General features: G+C 43.1%; 1 protein-coding gene across 1 annotated transcript; it reads right to left on the reverse strand.

The window, feature by feature from the left end:
* Positions 1-4904: 4904 nt before the first annotated feature.
* Positions 4905-18874, reverse strand: LOC103006858 (zinc finger protein 211-like). Its single transcript, XM_028164802.2, has 4 exons — positions 18627-18874; positions 17962-18000; positions 17219-17345; positions 4905-6967 (listed from the first exon to the last, which is right to left on the reverse strand). Exons 2-4 carry the CDS (start codon positions 17992-17994, stop codon positions 5574-5576), a joined length of 1554 nt encoding a protein of 517 aa, XP_028020603.2. The 5' UTR covers positions 17995-18000; positions 18627-18874; the 3' UTR covers positions 4905-5573.
* Between the last annotated feature and the right edge of the window lie 878 nt (positions 18875-19752).

The raw sequence follows: 19752 nt of genomic DNA on the forward strand, positions 1-19752 counted from the left end.
GCGTAAATAAGCCTTAGTAGTCAATGGAGAATATGTTGCCTCTAGAAGCCAGAAAGATCCAATAGGTTTGGCCCGTCTTACATTGATGGAAGCTGACAAAATCAGAAGTTGCTTTTAACTACATCAGCAGTAGAGTAGCCCTTAGGCACACTGGATGAAGCTAAGAAATCCTCTGGGGTGGCTTCCCTGGGGGCACAGTGGTTAAGAATCCGCCTGCCAATGCAGGGGACACGGGTTCGAGCCCTGGTGCGGGAAGATCTCACATGCCGCGGAGCAACTAAGCCCGTGTGCCACAACTACTGAAGCCTGCGTGCCTAGAGCCCATGAGCCACAACTACTGAGCCCGTGTGCCACAACTACTGAAGCCTATGTGCCTAGAGCCCATGAGCCACAACTAGTGAGCCCACGTGCCACAACTACTGAAGCCTGGGCGCCTAGAGCCTGTGCTCTGCAACGAGAAGCCACCGCAATGAGAAGCCTGCGCAGCACCACAACGAAGAGTAGCCCCCGCTCGCCCCAACGAGAGAAAGCCGGCGCATAGCAATGAAGACCCAACACAGCCAAAAATAAACAAATATATTTTAAAAAAAAAAGAAATCCACTGGGGTGGCATGACGCTGAAATCTGTGTCAGGCAGTGGCCCGTCTGCTCTCTGCAAGTGCAATGATGAATATGTGTCCCGCATGAGTGTCTAGCAAATCCCCTCACGAGGGGATGTCATCAATGTAGCGCCATACTTGGGTGCCTGAGGACAGCTGGATCCAATTAACTTCTTGTCAGTTGAGGAGGTATGTGATGGCTGAACCATTGAGGTACCTCATGGGCAACTAAGTATAGAGGTGTATAGTATTGAGTTCCTATGTAGGTGAAGGAGAGGCTGTTGAAAGAGGCACTGGCTAGAATACATGTAAGAGCAAAGTATTGGCCTGTGAAGATTGAATGGCACGTTCATTTGAATTATGTGAGGTATAGGGGCCTCAATGGATGCGACCAGGGTATCAGTAATCCACTATGAGATGCCATTCTTCGTAGGACACTTAGTATCTATGGTGGTGTCTCATATGTAAACAAAATTGGTTACTTCTCACTTCAAGTTAATGAACCTGATTTGTATGTTAAAGATATTTTTTGATATGTCTTCAAAATGATTTCTGACCTTTTCTCATTTAATTGATTAAATTATGTTATTTTGCCTACTACTTCCTTTTGTTATTTCGTGTTTTAATTTACTTGGAAAAGTTCATATAAATACATATGAGGGTAAATATAAAACAAACGCTTCCCTCCCCACCTGTATGAGTCTGAAAGGAAACACATTTATGGCTGTAGATCCTTCTGGAGACATTCGGATTCACTTACATATAGTAACATCTTTTCTCACTCCATTGATCTGACCTTCTGGCTGTTTGACTCATGCCCATAGTGCTCTTTTAGCCTCTTCCAGATGCCTGCAAACATCTGCGTGACTGTAGCTCCAGAGATGTGCTATTCAAGGTCCAACTCTGGACTTCCCTGGCGGTCCAGTGGTTAAGACTCCACGCTCCCAGTGCAGGGGGCACGGGCTCAATCCCCGGTTGGGGAACAAAGATCCTGCGTGCTGCACGACGCAGGCAAAAAAAAAAACAAAAAACAAAAAAACGTCCAGTCCTGGATCTGTGAATGATAGGCAGCTATTTTCTTCCCAAAACATTAGTACTAATTGGACTTGTTATTATAGATTGTATGAAATATGGACGACTGAAATGTGACAGAGAAAAACAGACTTCAATAAATCCTAGTTTAGATGCACTGGATAACTTCAGGAATTAGGGGCTAAAATTTGCTCCTCCAAAATATGGATGATAATACTGAGAATGCTAAAGCATAATAACACTTTAAACTATAAGTATGCTCCCTGAGTTTTCAAATTTACTGAAGTTCCCACTCACTTACGAAACCTTAATCACTATAAATTATGTTGGCTTACTTGTGAATTTTCTGTCAACAAGAACAAAGACACAAACTTCCAGAGGATTCATACTGAAAAGACTATGGTTTTGACTCCAGAATAAACTGCTGGAAAACTGCAGTTTTTAATTTAATATGCATTCTTTCTGATCCTTTGTGAGGAAAATATCCTCAAAGTTAGGTTGCTTTTTTTTCTCAAAAATTGCCTGTATTCAAACATCTTGCCTGCTCTGTTTCTTGAACTGAAGTATTTAACTGAATAAGTGCCATTATTATAGACTGTCATTTGTTTCCAATGAAAATTTTGGTTTCGGGGTATAAACATGTATTAAAACATGAAAATGTACATGCTAAATATGTGCAGTCTATATGTTCAGTCAATTATACCTTCATGAAACAAATATTCAAAACTTGTCACTTCCTAATAATTTTACTATGTTTTATTATCATCTGTGTTCTACAGGTTATTTGTAGCTACTGGAATTAGAATGATGTACCTCTATGAACTCTTCCCAGCTCCATGTTCAGTGACACCTTGCTGGTAGTTTGAAACTGTCCATGGTGGCAGTATTTGTATCAGGCAAACTGGAAAATACTACAAACCAGGACTTCATTATATTATTCAAAGTCTAGATTTAAGAATATGTGAATAATGCAGATTAAATTTAAAGTATATAAATGGTTTTTGTGGTAATTACATTGTATGTAGCACGCAAAAAAATTGAGGATAAAAATAAGCTATTTATTTGTTAATGAAAAGAAAAATAGTCAAAAGATATGAACAGACATTTTACCAAGAAGATATACAAATGGAAAATAAACCATGAAAAAAATGCTCAACATCACGAATCTTTAGGGAGATGCAATTAAAACTACTGGTTGCTTAAATTCAAAATTTAAGGAAATTCAAAAGAATGTGGAAGTATTTTACATGCTCCTGGTGGGTATGCAAAAGCAAACAACAATTTCAGGTCACAGTCTGGCAGCTTCATAAGTTAAACATTCACCTATTCTATGACTCAGGCATTATACTCTGAGTTAGTAACACAAGGCAAGTGAAAATACATACATACATACAGAATTACACACAAATGTTCTAGCACCTTTATTTACAATAGCCAAAACTGGAAATAACCAAGTGACCATAACCAGACAAATGGATAAACAAATAGCATAAGTATAGGAAACATATTACTCAGCAATAAAAAAAATGAACTGCTTATATATGGATCACTGAAGAATCTCAAAATATTTATGAATCATGAATGAAACCAGGAAAAAAAAGTAAACATTTCATGAATAAAATCATATAAAATTCTAGAAAATACAATCTACTATAAATAAAAGTAAATGAATGGTGATCTGTGGGTGGGGGAGAGGAAGGACATTATGAAATGGCATGAGGTAAACTGGAGATGATAGACATGTTCATTATTGTGATTATGATGAGGCTTTGTGGTTTTATATGTAAAAATTTATACACTTCAAATAGATACAGTATATCACATGTCAACTATACCTGAATAAAATTTTACAAAATGGTTCAAAAGAAAAATCTAGATCTCTCACTTTTTTCAGAAAATCAGGTCTGGGGAATTTCCCTGGCAGGTCCAGTGGTTCACTGCCGTGGCCTGGGTTCAATCCCCGGTCAGGGAACTAAGATCCCACAAGCCGCATGGCACAGCCAAAAAACAAAAATTAACAAACAAACAAAAATCAGGCCTGGCAATCCTATATTGCCTCTCTTTTCTGATGACCTTGGAGGAGCAGCCTTGCCTTAGTGGTAGCAAATACTGATGAGTAGTAGATTCCTTCCCACCTGAATTAACAGGAATGTTGGCTGGTCACAGAGCCACACTGGACTAAGGCAGCAGTCCCCAACCTTTTTGGCACCAGGGACCGGTTTCGTGGAAGACAATTTTTCAACAGAGGGGGGTTGGGGGGTGGGGTGGGGTGTGTGATGGTTCAGGCGGTAACGTGAGCAATGGGGAGCAGCAAATGAAGCTTCACTCACTCGTCCGCCACTCAGCTCCTGCTGTGCAGTCCGCTTCCTAACAGGCCGCGGATCGGTGCCTGTCCAAGGCCTGTGGGTTAGGGAACCCTGGACTAAGGGATTCCCTTTCTCTCTCTGTTTGTTTCTCTGCCTCTGTAGCAATGGCCTTTATGTGAACATCCCAGAGAGGCTATAGGAATCCAGAAAACCAATAGCTTATTTTCTTTCACAATGACCTCAGCTCCAAAAGATACACTTGCCTGGAGGTTCTGAGAATTTCTGGGCATCTGTGCCCACTGATACTGCACAGTCACAGTCAATGGAGCATTTGTTGATGCAATTTTAGAAGGGGCATACTCCATCTACTCCACTGCACTCTCCTCCACTCCAGGGTTCCTTTACCAAGATGGTTCCCCCTGGTCCTAGCCTTACAGTGGCATTATCTAGCGAACTCTGGGGATCAGGGCATGTGGTTCTTTTGCAGGATAACTGCTGAGCATTATGTGATATTTACCGTGAATAAGAAAAACAATTTGTGTTGTTATCAGAAGCACTGGGGGCTGTCATAACTTCCTGGCTCCTCAGGGTGTTTTCTTTTTTTTTTTTTTTTTGGTTTGAATAAGACAGACATTTATTTCTCTCTCACACCAAACAAGTTTGGAGGTGGGTAGTCCACGGTCGGTCAGGTGACTTTACAAGGAAGGGTGTTTTCTGAGCCCACAAAAAATCCTGATACCCAGTCCACAAATTAGGACCCTAAAACCCTGCAGTCTTTCCTAGGAGACCCTGGGCAACAATGTATTTACCTTAGGCCAAAACCAGAAACAGTTATATTCTTAATCATACTGACATGTGAGACACACAAAGCATGGGACCCCCCATGAGAGCTGTGCAGTCCTTAATGTTGGTAGAGCCCAGTTGTTTTCAGATCACCTCACACAGTGAATAGAACCCCAAGACCAAAGGTGGCTTAAACATTAATGCCTTTATTATTGCAAAATGCAGAGCAATAGGAGGCATGCAGTTCCCAGCTTGGTGACTCAGAGGCTGGGAAAATCCAAGACAAGTGTCACCATAAACTAACATGTCCCTGAAAATGCAGTTCTTCCTGGCAAGTCACCAATAGAACTCAGACTGGGTCCACTGGGCCCAAACTGGGTCGGGTCCAGGCCCTACTTTGGAAATGGGAAGGGAATGAAGATCCCACAAGAGCTAAGACTACTCATTACATCCCCCACAAACAGGGATGGGACAGAAGTCAGCTTCCCTGAACATGTTGGGAGGTAACTTTTGCACATTGTGTGAACCTGCTGGGTAACACAGGTGAAATGAATTCTGCCACACTGGCAGTGACATAAAGCTAGAAAGAGCCTGGCAGGAAATAAAGTATAACAGAGCTCCTTAAAGATTCCTACATAACTGGGATTTTAGGGCAGTCTCCCCACTGCAGATTTTTGGATGTATGGGCTTTAATTCAGGTAAATGGCTCCCTCACAACTTCTCTCCTCCAGTGTAATTATACTAGAAGGAAACTGCACATCCCAGCTATCTATGGCCCTTCACTAGTGTGAAGTCTCTCGTGTTGAATGAGGTTATTTTTGCAGCTGAAAATTTTTTCCAACATTCACTGCACTCAGGACCTTTTTCCAGTGTGAACTCTCTGGTGCTGAATGAGGCTGGAACTTTGGCTAAAGGATTTTCCACAGTCCCCACACTCATACGGCCTTTCTCCTGTGTGGACTCTCAGGTGTTTAACGAGGTTAGATTTGCAGCTAAACGATTTCCCACATTCACTGCACTCAATAGGCCTTTCTCCAGTGTGAACTCTCCAGTGGTTCTTGAGGTTGGAACTATGGCTAAATGATTTTCCACAGTCCCCACACTCATAGGGCCTTTCTCCTGTGTGGACTTTCCGATGTGAACTAAAGCTGGAGCTTTGCTTAAAGGATTTCCCACATTTACTGCACTCATAAGGCCTTTCTCCAGTATGAAGTCTCCTGTGGTGAATGAGGCTGGAGCTTCGGCTAAAGGATTTCCCACATTCACCGCACTGATGAGGCCGTTCTCCAGTGTGAACTCTCTGGTGGTAAATGAGGCTAAAGTTTTGGCTAAAGGATTTCCCACATTCACTGCACTCATAAGGCCTTTCTCCAGTGTGAATTCTCTGATGCTGAATGAGGTTAGATCTTTGACTAAAAGACTTCCCACATTCCCTGCACTCATAAGGTTTTTCTCCTGTGTGAACTTTCCTATGGCTATTGAGGCTATAGCTCTGGCTAAAAGATTTCCCACATTCACTGCACTTATAAGGCCTTTCTCCAGTGTGAACTCTCTGATGTATAATGAAGCTGGAAAGGTAGGTAAAGAATTTTCCACATTCATGGCATTCATAAGGCCTTTCTCCAGTGTGGACTTTCTGGTGCTGAATGAGGTTACATCTTCGGGTACAGGCTTTTCCACATTTGCTGCACTCGTAAAGCCCTTCTCTAGTGAGGACTCCTTGGGCCTCAACAAGTGTGTCTGTGCAGTTGAGGGCTTTTTTGCCTTCTCCCCAGTTCTCATGCTTTTTTCCACTGTGAAAGACAGCCTCACACTCATTACTGTTGTTTGGCTTCTCCTCAGTGTGAATGACCTGTTGATTGAAAAATCCCATGCTGGCTAAGAAGTCCTTCGCAATCTCCACACATATAATGGATTTCCCTGACAAGTGGGTTGTGCAACTCTTTATATACAAGTCTCGGTCCGCAGAACTTCTGATGGGTATCTTTCCAATGTGCTGCCCCTGGTACTGCTGAAGGTTGGGAGTGAAATAAAACCGTTTCCCACACGTGTATGGTTTCTGCCCAAGATGCATTCCCTGGTGCTCAGACAAGTGCAAAATATCTCTCAAGATTGGGCCCCACATCTCAAAGGGCTGGGCCTTCTGGGGAGATGAAATTGCTTTAGGAGTCCTGATCTGTGACACTCCTTCTACAGAAATGCTCTGTTCAGGAGATGCTTCCTTATCTTCCACTTCATGCCAACAGCCTGAAAAAGTGATGGTGAAGTACATGTTAACCATATTGAGAGGGGGCAAAACAATCACAAATGTAAATAGATGCATCAAAGAATCAGGCCATAAAACTGTTCTCAGGAAAAGAAAGTTGGGGTCAGCTTGAGGAAGCAGCTGCTGTGCACCACTGGGTCCCTAAGGTCACAGGATGGTGCGGGCCTCCCCAAGCACAGGACATGAATAAAGGGTGTGGCCCAGGGGGAAAGGCATGTTCTACAGCTCATTCTTCTGTCAATGGCTTTTAGCAGGATTACATATGCTGACGACATGGGATGCTGTGCAGAAGTCCAGTCCAGTCCCAGAAAAATCTGACTGGAACAAAGGTAATGGGTGTTTAAGGATAATAAGACACGTGCACACTTTAGGACACTACAAAGTGGGAATGCACTAAGGAGGGAACAGTGTGAGGAATAAGTGAGGTAAGCAGTCCAGAGAGGTGGGGAGTAGCTCTCAGCTGGAGTAAGAATAAAAATGACTAGTAGAAATGACAAGTCAGCAAAGTGTTAAGAATGGAGAAGGAAAAGTAGAAGTGAGGTGTGGCCACTAGCAATGGCACCAAAACAGAATTAAACAGGACAGGTTCTTGGTATGATTTCGACAAAGCCCTGAAGTGATGTCCTCTCTCAACTGCCATTCATCTGTGTCAGGCCTGCTCTGAGCCCATCTTGTTGAGAATGGAGTCATGTCCATCCTGTGAAGCAGAGGACATTTTCTGTAGCCCCACCTGAGGATCTGCATGAGACCAAGAGGATCCAATTCCTAAGGGAATGACGGGACAAGTCAGTAGCCAATACTGTCCCAGACAACTCAGCACACAATAGACTACCAGAAAGCTGTTTAAATACTACAAAAAAGTTCCTAAGGACAGACAGAGGTAAGAGAGCAGAAAAGTAAGAACCAGCAATGTGTCTTCCCTTCTGGACAACTATACTGGTAGAATCAATCTGATGTAACCCCTCTGCAATGCTAAACTGCTTTAATTTTGATCACTTTCAGCTCTTAGCATGGTAATGGTATTCATCCTCCAACTCCCCTAACTCTGAGCCCTGGGGCAGGCACCATGTATGTGTTCCTGGAGAAGCTTCTAGGAGCCAGGGTGGGCAATAAGGCGTCTGTCCTCCAAATATCAGAAATCTGTGCTCTTTTTGCTGCTTCTAATGATGGTAGTGCTACGGAGTTGGGCAGCCATTGTTGTAAACCACACTACCAATGTTGCAAAGGCCCTCCCCTCACTAGCTGAAGCAATTTCACAGGGGATTTAAAGGGCAGGCGTCTATTCCGTCCACCCACCTCACACCATTTTTCTCTTAGTCCCGTTTTGATAGGCAGAAATTCAAGGACTAAGGCACTCAAAATCAATCATATATACAGGGGAATTTACAAAGTCACCATGCATATCTGGGTAAGAAAAAAACCTGAGCAGATCTTAAATTTATACCTCAGACTGATCTCCAGGATGGAGACACCCTACCAATAAACAAACAAACAGAAAGACAAACAAACAGATCCCAGCAAACCGTAGGAAGAGGGAGAACTGAATCTCAAGTTACCACAATGTAAGACACAAACACCCATTTTTCAATAACAAAAAAAATCACAGGACATACAAACCAACAGGAAAGCATGGCCCTTTCTAAGGAAAAAAAAAAAAACCCACAAATCAATAGAAACCATCCTTCAGAAAGACCAAATGGTATACTTATTAGAGAAAAACTTGAAAACAACTAAACAACTATTTTAAAAGATGCAGAAAGAGCTAAAAGAAAATATGGGCAGGGACTTCCCTGGCGGTCCAGTGGTTAAGACCCCATGCTTCCACTACAGGGGGCATGGGTTCGATCCCTGGTTGGGGAACTAAGATCCCACGTGCCATGTGGCCAAAAAAAAAAAAAAAAAATTAAAAAAATATGTGGGCAAAGTTAAGAAAATGTTGCATGAGCAAAACAGAAATACCAATAAAGACATAAGAAACATAAACAAATGAAAAAGAAATATCAGAGCTGAAAAATGCAATATAACTGATTGAAAAAAAATCACTAGAGGGATTCAAAAGCAGATCTGAGCAGTGAGAAGAAACAATCGGTGAATTTGAAGACACTGCATCTGAAGACAGAAAGAAAAAATACTGAACAGAAGCAAAGAGCATAAGGGCCTGTGGGATACCATCAGGTAGACCAACAAGCACAATGTACACATCCAGAAGTAAAACAGAGAGACAAAAAGGCAGAGACCTTATTTGAAGAAATTACAGCTGAAAACATCCCAACCTGATGAAATAAAAATATAAACATCTAAGAAGCTCAACAAACTCCAAGCAGGATAAATTCAGAGACCCATCATGCAGCACATTAGAATCAAACTGTCAAAAGCCAGAGGCAAAGAGAGAGTCTTGAAAGCAGCAAATCAGAAGCACACATCACATATAAGCAATCCCCAACAAGATTATGAAGAGATTTCTCATCAGAAACCACACAGGTCATAAGGCAGTGGGTTGATATATTCCAAGTATTGAAGGGGAAAAAAAATCTGTCAACCAAGAATTCTATATCAAGAAAAACTGTCCTTCAAAACTGAGGGGAAAATTAAAACATCACAGATAAACCAAAGCTGAGGGAGTTATTAGATGTGTCCTGCAAAAAATGAAATATTCTTTACAACATTATAATATATATAAAATTTTAATATTAACAAATAATATTAAATGTTAAAGGGACTCCTGGTTGAAATGAAAGAACACTAGTTAGTAAACAAAGAACAAAGGTCTCAGATAAAAGTAAATACATAGACAATTATAAAAGCACTTTTATAATAACTTGAGTTTATAACTCCACTTTTTGTTTTCTATAATATTTAAGAGGTTAATGCATAAAAAACAATTACTGGTCTAAGTTTCTGAATACACAACATATAAAGATGTAATTTTGCAACATCAATAACTGAAAGGGGAGGGGACCAAGCTATATAGAAGCAGAGCATTTTGTTAAAATATTGGTTTTTTTAAAATTAATTTTTATTGGCATATACTTGATTTACAATGTTGTATTAGTTTCTGCTGTACAGCAAAGTGAATCAGTTATACATATACATAAATCCACTCTTTTTTAGATTTTTTCCCATATAAGTATATATAGTACTGAGTAGAGTTCCCTGTGCTATACAGTGAGTTATTATTAGTTATCTATTGCATATATTGTAGTGTGTATACATCAATCCCAATTTCCCAATTTATCCCTCCACCCCCTTTCACCCTTGTTAAAATATCGTTGAAGCTAAAAGGGTATAAATTCAAATAATGTGTTATAATTTTAGCATGGTAAATGTAATTTCCATGGTAACCAAAAAGAAAAAAATAGCTATAGAAAGTACACAAAGGAAACGACAAAAAATTTAAACATTTTACTACCAAAAAATCAGTGGAACACAAAAACAGTAATGAGGAAACGAGGGACAAAAGAGACCAAAAGACGTGTAGAAAACAAATAGCAAAATGACAGAAGTAATTCCCTCCTCATTAGTAATTATTCTAAATGTCAATGGAATAAAATTTCTGAGCAAAAGAGAAATTGGCAGAATGGATAAAAGAACATAATCCAACTATTTGCTTTCTACAAGATACAACTTGCCAGGATGGTTCAACATAAAAAATTCAGGGATTTCCCTGGTGTTCCAGTGGTTAAGAATCCACCTTCCAACGCAGGGGACGCAGGTTCGATCCCTGGTCAGGGAACTAAGATCCTACATGCCGCGGGGCAACTAAAGCCCTCGAGCCACAACTACTGAGCCTGCACGCCACAATGAAGCACGCACCACAATGAAAGATCACATATGCTGCAAGGAAGATCCTGCGTGCTGCAACTAAATATTTTAAAAAGATACAAAATTCAGTGTAATATATATCACATTAACAGAATGAGGAAAAAATCATACCACCTCAATCAATGCACAAAAACCACATGACAAAATTTAATACCCTTTCATGATGAAAATACTCAACAAACTATCAATAGAAGGAAACTAGTTTAACATAATAAAAGCAAAGGATTTAAAATCCATGACAAATATTATACTCAACAGTGAAAGACTAAAAAGTATTCCTACAATATCAGAAATAAGAAAAGGACACCAGCTTCTGCCACTACTATTCAACATAGTACTGGAAATTCTAGACAGAGCATTAGGCAGCAAAGACAAAAGGCATCCATAGCTCATGAAATTTTAAAGATTCCACCACAAAACTGTTAGAATAAATGAATTCAGCAAAGGAAGAGGATACAAATTAAACAGCTGTGGGAATTCCCTGGAGGTCCAGTGGTTAGGACTCAGCGCTTTCACTGCCAAGGCCTGGGTTCACTCCCTGGTCCGGAATCAAGATCCTCCAAGCCAGGCAGTGTGGGAAAAAAAGAATTAAGCAGTTGTGTTTTTTTTTTTTTCCTCCCAGCAACAGAGACATCAACGGTTTAATGGATGGGGGAGCTTACAAATCTGAAGCAAGGTCCTGAAGTGACACCCCACCCTGTACGGCGGACAATGGGCAGGACATGACAGCAGTCTTCGCTCCCAGGGGGAACGGAAGATTACCAGCTATAGGGGAACTGGCATCAGGTGGGCTCATTAGTTACCAGGGAAACCAGTAGAGGGGCAAACCCCTCACCACCCCTTTGATAAGAATGATCACTAGCTGGGGCCTGGGGCAAGTGAGTAGGAAGGTCAGTCATGTGCATAGGGTATAGATGAAGCAGGCACTGGTCGGGCAGGGGATGTACAGAGAGCAAGAGAACAGCCATCTTGAGTGGCCTGACCATACACTCTACCCCTACACACACTGCACGACCCTTACAATCTTGGTCTACCCTCTTACGCGATATCCCTGGGGTCAAGTATGTAGGGGGCACTGCAACCAGATACCACAAATACAATACAGACAGCAGCAGCCTCAGAGTATCAAGATACCTACTATGCTCAGAAGAGTCATTTGCCAGGATGTGGGCAAATTTTGGAGCCAAGAGCTTACCAGGTCGATGGAAAGAGAGTCAATAGTAGGAGTGCCCTGTCCAGTTATCAGGAAGGTAAGCCACCCCGGGTTTTCACAAACCCAGAGCTACCCCCATAGGGAGGTCCGGATTTTAAAGAAACATTCTGGTGGCCTAGCCAAGGGTCAGCAGTCACACTACAGATCTGGCTTTCCATGCTAGGTTGAGTGCCATTAAGAGTGGACCCATTAGGTCCTTCCAAAGAAAAAACAGTTAATCCCACTAGTTGGACTTGTGTGTCCAGAAGCCAGCCTATTCCATTCCACACAGCATAGCCAAGGGAGGCTCATGGGCAGTCAGTTGTATAGTAACGTTTACCAACAGGGGTCCTTCTTCTTCTTCTTCTTTTTTTTTTTTTTTTAATTTTTGGCTGTGCCACAAAGCATGCGAGATCTTAGTTCAACAGGGCTCCTTCTGATGTACTGGCATGCGGGACAGGAATATGGTGAGATTCTTTCTCCCCCATTGTCAGTAGTCCCCACATAGTCATAGTAGCCAGGTCAATTTTTCATGGAAGTCCAGAGAAGGTTGACAATGGCATCTTGCTGGAGACCCAGCAATTAGACTCACTTCGCAGTGAGGCCAGTGTTGCTGCTCAGTCGTGGAATAGATTTCCTCTTTCAGGCTAGAGATGAAATTTAAGACATCTAACAGGCACAGCACGAGAGATTATGACAATTAAGCAAAACACAAGCAGTAACCACGTTCTGAGATAACACACCTGCCTGTGGTTTTTCTCCTAGTCTGTGTAACAGTTCAAAAACTCAACTTTCAATAACACAAGAACGTGACTAAAATCATGTATACAATGGCCCCTTAGTTTCACCTTGGATGTCTGAACAAGTTACTCCATTTTGACTTTCAAATCCATTCCCTTCCTCAACGGCCAAAGCAGATGTACAATGCACGTCTGAAAGACCACAAATAGGCTGCTCTGGTCAGTAAAATTTAAGTTAAGCCAGAATGACTTCCCTATACCTCAACACATGGAGATTTTTCCATCATTTCCCCTTCTGACTGCAAATCTCTCAGTAGAAAGCACTGATGACTAAAATATCCGTCCCTCTTTGCTGGGGTGCTGGCTCCTACCCCAGGTTCAGATCATGTCCCTCGGTGCTGGGCCTCCTTTATATTTGCCTAGTCATACAAGGTGGGGGAAAACCAATCAGATCTCATGAACAGACTCAGAGGAATGTTAATGGGCAAACACTTTATAGGCCATATATTTCTTTCCTTCTTTTTTTCAATAAATTTATTTATTTATTTTTGGCTGCATTGGGTATTTGTTGCTGCACACGGGCTTTCTCTAGTTGCAGCGAGCGGGGGCTACTCTTCACTGTGGTGCGTGGGCTTCTCATTGTGGTGGCTTCTCTTGTTGCAGAGCAGGGGCTCTAGGCACGTGGGCTTCAGTAGTTGTGGCTCGCGGGCTCTAGAGCGCAGGCTCAGTAGTTGTGGTGCATGGGTTTAGTTGTTCCGTGGTATGTGGGATCTTCCTGGTCCAGGGCTCGAACCCCTGTCCCCTGCACTGGCAGGCGGATTCTTAACCACTGTGCCACCAGGGAAGCCCTAGACCATATATTTCTTATACCCAATTGTCACACAAGCATTGTACATGTGCTTTTAGTAGCAGACTTAAAGCAAGCAGTGTCACACTTCATGTGACAAACTGTCACACTGTCACACACTCTGTGACAATTCACTAGATAATTTTCTTTCCATCCAGAACATCAGGGCAAAAGTACGGCTAACACAATAACTTTCATAAATACAAACCTCAATTAACGGAACTAGAACTTAATATCCACTAAAACATAGCTTTTTTCTCCTTGAAATTACCCTCATCTCCACCAAACACAGCCAAATCGAAACTAATTTGTTTGCAAAACAAGTGTGGTCAATTGACCACCTAGGCTCCTCCAAACTGGTTGTGGTGGAATTCCTCAGAAGGAGTGTCAGACCGAATTCCCAAAAGGCCTCTCAAGGCCAGGAAAGCCATGCCAAAGGCCTACCACCAGATTATGCCTTGGTGGATTTTTCTCTTCTAGAAGTCCCCAAAATATTGAGATTCCTGCACATGCCAGGAGCCAGCCTTTTCCATTCCCCTGATAAGGCTGCTCGGAACCCAAGAGTCCCCTGTTTCTGGAGGCACCAGGCAAAGAGAAAAGAAAAATGTTTCAATTCTACGCACAGGTGTAGTTTACCCAATTGCTGTAAGTCATAACTAACTTCAGGGGAAGGGCTTCCCTCCACATGTATGAAGCAAGGTCCTGGATCGACACCCCACCATGTGCGGCAGACAGCGGGCAGGACGTGGCAGCAGTCTTCCACAGTTGTATTTCTACACACTAACAATGAACAATCTGAACAGGAAACTAAGAAAAAACTCCACTTATAAAAGTATCTATCAAAAGAATAAAATGCTTAGAAATAAACTTAACTAAGGAAGTAAGACTTGTACACTAAAAAGTATAAAACACTGCCAAAAAAAAAATTAGACAGTGAATGGGAAGACTTCTATGCTCATAAATTGGAAAACTTAATATTCTGAAGATGTCGATATGACCCCCAAGCCATCTACAGACTCAATGCAATCCCTATCAAAATTCCAATGACGTTTTCTGCAGTAATAGAAAAATTCATCCTAAAATTCATATGCAATCTCAAGTGACAGCAAATAGCCAAAACAATCTTGAAAAAGAAGAACAAAGTTGGAGAAGTCATAATTCTAAATTTCAAGTATCAGTGTGAACCTACAGTAATCAAAACCGTGTGATACTGGAATCAAGGCAGACATACAGACCAATGGCACAGAATAAAGAGCTCAGAAATAAATTCTCACATATATGGTTAAATGGTTTTCAAAAAGGAGGCCAAGACCATTCGACAGGGAAGGACAGGTTTTTCAATACATGATGCTGGGAGAACTGAATACCACATGCTTAAGAATGAAATTAGATGGATACCAGGTACATAAATTAACTCAAAATGGATCAAAGATCTAAACTTAAGAGCTACAAATATAAAACTCTTCAAAGAAAACAGAGGAAAAGCTTCATGACATTGCATTTGGCAATGATTCCTTGGAAACAAAATCAAAGGCACAAGGAACAAAAGGAAAACAAACTGGACTTCATCAAAATGAAAAACTTTGGTACATCAAACGATGCTAAGAACATAGTAAAAAGGCAGCTTACAGAATGGGAGATATTTGCAAGTCACATATCTGATAAAAATTTAATATCCAGAATATATAGAGAATTCTTAAAATTCAAAAACAAAAACATCAAGCAACTTGATTCAAAAATCGGGAAAAGACTTCAACAGACAGTACTCCAACGAAGATATACAAAAGGGTAATAAGCACATAAAAAGATGCTCAACATCACCAGCTGTTAGGGAAATGCAAATCAAAATACTATGATACCGGGACTTCCCTGGTGGTGCAGCGGTTAAGAATCTGCCTGCCAATGCAGGGGACACGGATGCAATCCCTGATCCGGCAAGATCCCACATGCTGCAAAGCAACTAAGCCTGTACTCCACAACTATTGAGCTTGGGCTCTAGAGCCCGTGAGCCACAACTACTGAGCCCACATGCCACAACTACTGAAGCCCGTGCACCTAGAGCCCATGCTCTGCAACGAGAAGCCACCGCAATGAGAAGCCCGCGTACCACAACAAAGAGTAGTCCCCACTCACCACAACTAGAGAAAGCTCGCGCCCAGCAACGAAGAGAAAACGCAGCCAAAAATAAATAAATAAATAAATGAACATATCTGCTTTAAAAAAACAAAAACAAAACACCCCACTATGCTACCACTTCACACCAATTAGGATGGTTATCACCCACAAAAAACAGAAGTGTCGGCAAGGATGGGAGAAACTGGAACCTTTGTGCAGCTGTAATTTTAATTCTATTAAAAACAGATTTATCATAAGATGAAGCAATTCCAATTTTCCGTATATACCCAAAAGAATTGAAGCAGGGACACTAAATATCTGCACACCCATGTTCATAACAGCATTATACACAAGAGCCAAAAGGTAGAAGCACTCAAGTGTCCACCGATGGAATAATAGTAAACAAAATGTGGTACATTCATAAAATAGAATATTATTCAGACTTAAAAAGAAAGGAGGGGGCTTCCCTGGTGGCGCAGTGGTTGAGAATCTGCCTGCCAATGCAGGGGACACGGGTTCGAGCCCTGGTCTGGGAAGATCCCACATGCCACGGAGCAACTGGGCCCGTGAGCCACAACTACTGAGCCTGCGCGTCTGGAGCTTGTGCTCCGCAACAAGAGAGGCCGCGATAGTGAGAGGCCTGCGCACCGCAATGAAGAGTGGCCCCCGCTCTCCGCAACTAGAGAAAGCCCTCGCACAGAAACGAAGACCCAACACAGCTAAAAATAAATAAATAAATAAATTTATTAAAAAAAAAAAAAAGAAAGAAAGGAAATTCTGACACATACTACAACACAGATAAACCTTTAAGATATTATGCTAAGTCAAAAAAGCCAGACCAAAAAAAAACAACTGCTGATGATTCCAGCAATATGAGACACTCAGAATAGTCAAATTCAGATACAGAAAGTAGAATGGTGGTTGTGAGTGGATGGGGGAAGTTACCATTTAATGGGTACAGAGTTGAAGTCTACAAGATGAAAAACTTCTGTGGATGCATGATTGTGATGGTTGCGCAATGAGAATTACTAAATGCCACTTAGAAGTGGTAAATATTTTGTTTTGCAAAATTGCCACAACTAAAATAAAGTAAAAAGAATCTTAGCAAAGGAACTTTCAAGAACATTTGTGTAACTAGTGACTATATAAGTGACTACACTTCCAGGTACAGTCAGGAACAAATAAATGTGAGGTACAGGAAGGGAGCAATACTAGGGTGCCATGGAACCAGACAGTCACCCAGCGAGAGAGAGGGCATGACAGGTGGGATCCATTACGCTGACCTAAAGAACAGCGATACCAAATCCTTCCCTGTAAGGCCTTTGGCGCAGTAGGCACTGGAGTGATAAGGATGAGAAGTAGGCATGCACTCAGCTCACCCCTTGAACCACAGCACATACCCAGGCAACTGGGGAAGGAAGCAGTGCCCATGGTTTAGATGGAGACATACCTGACCCTGGAGAAAAGAGAAAGGCCAAGCCTTGCCCAGGGCATAGGGGCAGGTGTAACAGCTTACCCAAGGAAGATGTAAGTGCAAAATTCTCCAGCATCACATCGTGGTACAGGCATCTCTGAGCCTCATCAAGGAGAGCCCATTCCTCCCAGGAGAAATACAGGGCCACATCCTCAAAGGTCACACTTCCCTGCCAGGATAGAGACAGATGAAATCATCAACAGCCTCACTCCGGAAGACCCACAATCTATCTCCTCACACATCTACCCCATGTCCATCCTCCTTCTAAGATCTCAGAGGAGATTCCAGACTCTGGTGCCACTGGTGTCTGCTGTCTTCTCATGCTCCCATTAACCACTGTGTTCACTCTGCTGTCCACTCTGCAACCAGACGGAGCCTGTTAAGACCTAGATGCGAACACCTCCCTCATCTGATCCAGACCTCCCACTGCCTGCAGAACAGATGCCTAACCTCACAGGCAATCATTCCAAGTCTGACTCTTACTTCCCACACCCAGTTTGTTCTCACCAGAAAGGAAGGAGACCTGCAATTCCCTGAACCAGCTTAGCCTCACCTCCAAGCACTTCCCGTTTTTGTGATAAGCTTCCACATCTCTTTCCATTGGTGGCCTGAAATGGGAACCCCTCCATCAAACTCCTGGACTCAACTCAGGACCCTGAGCTAGGATTCTCTAAGGTCCCCACACCCAAGGGCTGGGAAAATGGCAGGTGACAAGTCTCATGACACCACAAATTTGGAGAAAATAGGGGTTGGGACCAGTGAGGGAGGACGAAACCGCCACTTACCTGGCTAGGTTCCAAAAGCACTTCTGCAGCCATGGAAACCTGTGGGAAGAGGCAGGTCTTAGAGGGATGTGAGCGTGGCATCCTTCCAGGGGCTCAGGCCTTCCCTGAACCCCTGGGGGTCACCAGAGTCAGGTAATCTCGGGCCGACCATCTAACCTCTGTATTGACTCTCAGCAGTTTTGTGTCCTTGGGGGAAAAAACCCTTAACACCCTCTGCCTCAATGTCCTCAGCAGCCCTACAATTTGCGCTTCCACTGAACAGACTCTGGGGATCTTTTCAAACTTAACTTAGATCATGTCTCTTTTCCGCAAAAATTTCCATGGCTCCAAGAGCCCCAAGAAGGAAGGTACAGCTCCTCAGCCTGTCACTGCAGGTGCGACTCTACCCACACTTTGTTCCCTGCAGAAGCAACACGGACCCCAGGTTTCCCCAATCCTCCCGGCTCAATCCGACCTCCCAGCCTTTGCACCTGCCGGTCCGTCCGCCTGTGACCCTCTGCCACGCGCCATCACACCGTCTGTCAGAAACAGGACCCCACCCACGGCCGCCTCACCGTCCTGGACACCGGGGCCTGGGCTGCGGGCACGAGAGCAGGCGCCCCGCACTCGGGGCTTTAGTGTCTGGTGGGGTGAGGGCGGTGAGGGCCCGGAGGACGAGCGTTTACCTGAGGCGGGTCCCTCGGTGCCGCCGCCGCCGCCACCTGAGCCACAAGCCGGGGCAGAGAGGGGACAGCCGAGCGTCCCGAACGGACCGGGCACCAACGTCTCCAGACCGGCCCCGCAAGCGGCGATGTGCCCGACTATAGAACCGCCTCTAGTCACTGGGGACAAAGCCTCTTCCCGCGCTTTCTCTGTCTGTCACCTCAATGCCGACTCTACGCTCTCTGCCTCCTGACCCCGAGGACCGCCAAAATGACCGCCACAAAATACCGGAAGTCCCGCCTTCGCCCAGTGCCCCCTCACGGAAATGCCGAAAGTCTGGATGTTCATTGGGTGTTCATCGCTGCCGCTCAGCTCATAGCTTTCTGGGTAATGGAGTTCCCGCCGCCACACAGGCCCGCAGGAGCGGCGCCTTAGCTGGAATCTCCCAGGGAAAGGGTCAAGCAATGCCCCGGGGCTGCTCAGAACTGAAGGCCTTGTTCTTCTAGGTCGGAGAGAAGCTTCGCTTCCTCTTAAAGGGGCGAAGGCCAATTTCTGGGGGTCCGAAGTGCATTTAGAAATCCTTCAATGCTATTAGACATATATACACTACCAAATGTAAAATAGATAGCTAGTGGGAAGCAGCCGCATAGCACATGGAGATTAGCTCGGTGCTTTGTGACCACCTAGAGGGGTGGGATAGGGAGGGTGAGAGGGAGGGAGATGCAAGAGGGAAGAGATATGGGAACATATGTATATGTATAACTGATTCACTTTGTTATAAAGCAGAAACTAACACACCATTGTAAAGCAATTATACTCCAATAAAGATGGTTTAAAAAAAAAGAAAAAAAAGAAATCCTTCAATGCTATTGATCTCTGAAGTGTTTAGATATTCGGATTCCATGCGAACATTGTCTGGTAGATGCGAACATTGTCTGGTAGATGCAAGTGATTATACATTATCTTATTATCCTGTAAATGCACGCAGACTGAGGCATTAAAGTCATTTTATATATACCCCAAAGTCAAAATTATAATTGAGGTAAATTAATTCAGATATATCTAGTTTCTATTCCTGTCCCTCCACATTGTTTAATCTCTGCCCCTCTATATCATTACTTATTGAAGGTTACAGTTCATTCTTTAATT

The sequence above is a fragment of the Balaenoptera acutorostrata genome, chromosome 19 (genome assembly GCF_949987535.1).
Source record: "Balaenoptera acutorostrata chromosome 19, mBalAcu1.1, whole genome shotgun sequence".
Classification (NCBI taxonomy): domain Eukaryota; kingdom Metazoa; phylum Chordata; class Mammalia; order Artiodactyla; family Balaenopteridae; genus Balaenoptera; species Balaenoptera acutorostrata.

Excerpts from the sequence above, each read along its gene's own strand:
- LOC103006858 (XM_028164802.2), bottom strand. The coding sequence starts at position 17,994 with ATGGCTGCAGAAGTGCTTTTGGAACCTAGCCAG. Across the intron at positions 17,346-17,961 it reads TGCTTTTGGAACCTAGCCAG|GGAAGTGTGACCTTTGAGGA; the intron begins GTAAGTGGCGGT and ends CTATCCTGGCAG. Across the intron at positions 6,968-17,218 it reads TGCACTTACATCTTCCTTGG|GCTGTTGGCATGAAGTGGAA; the intron begins GTAAGCTGTTAC and ends TCACTTTTTCAG.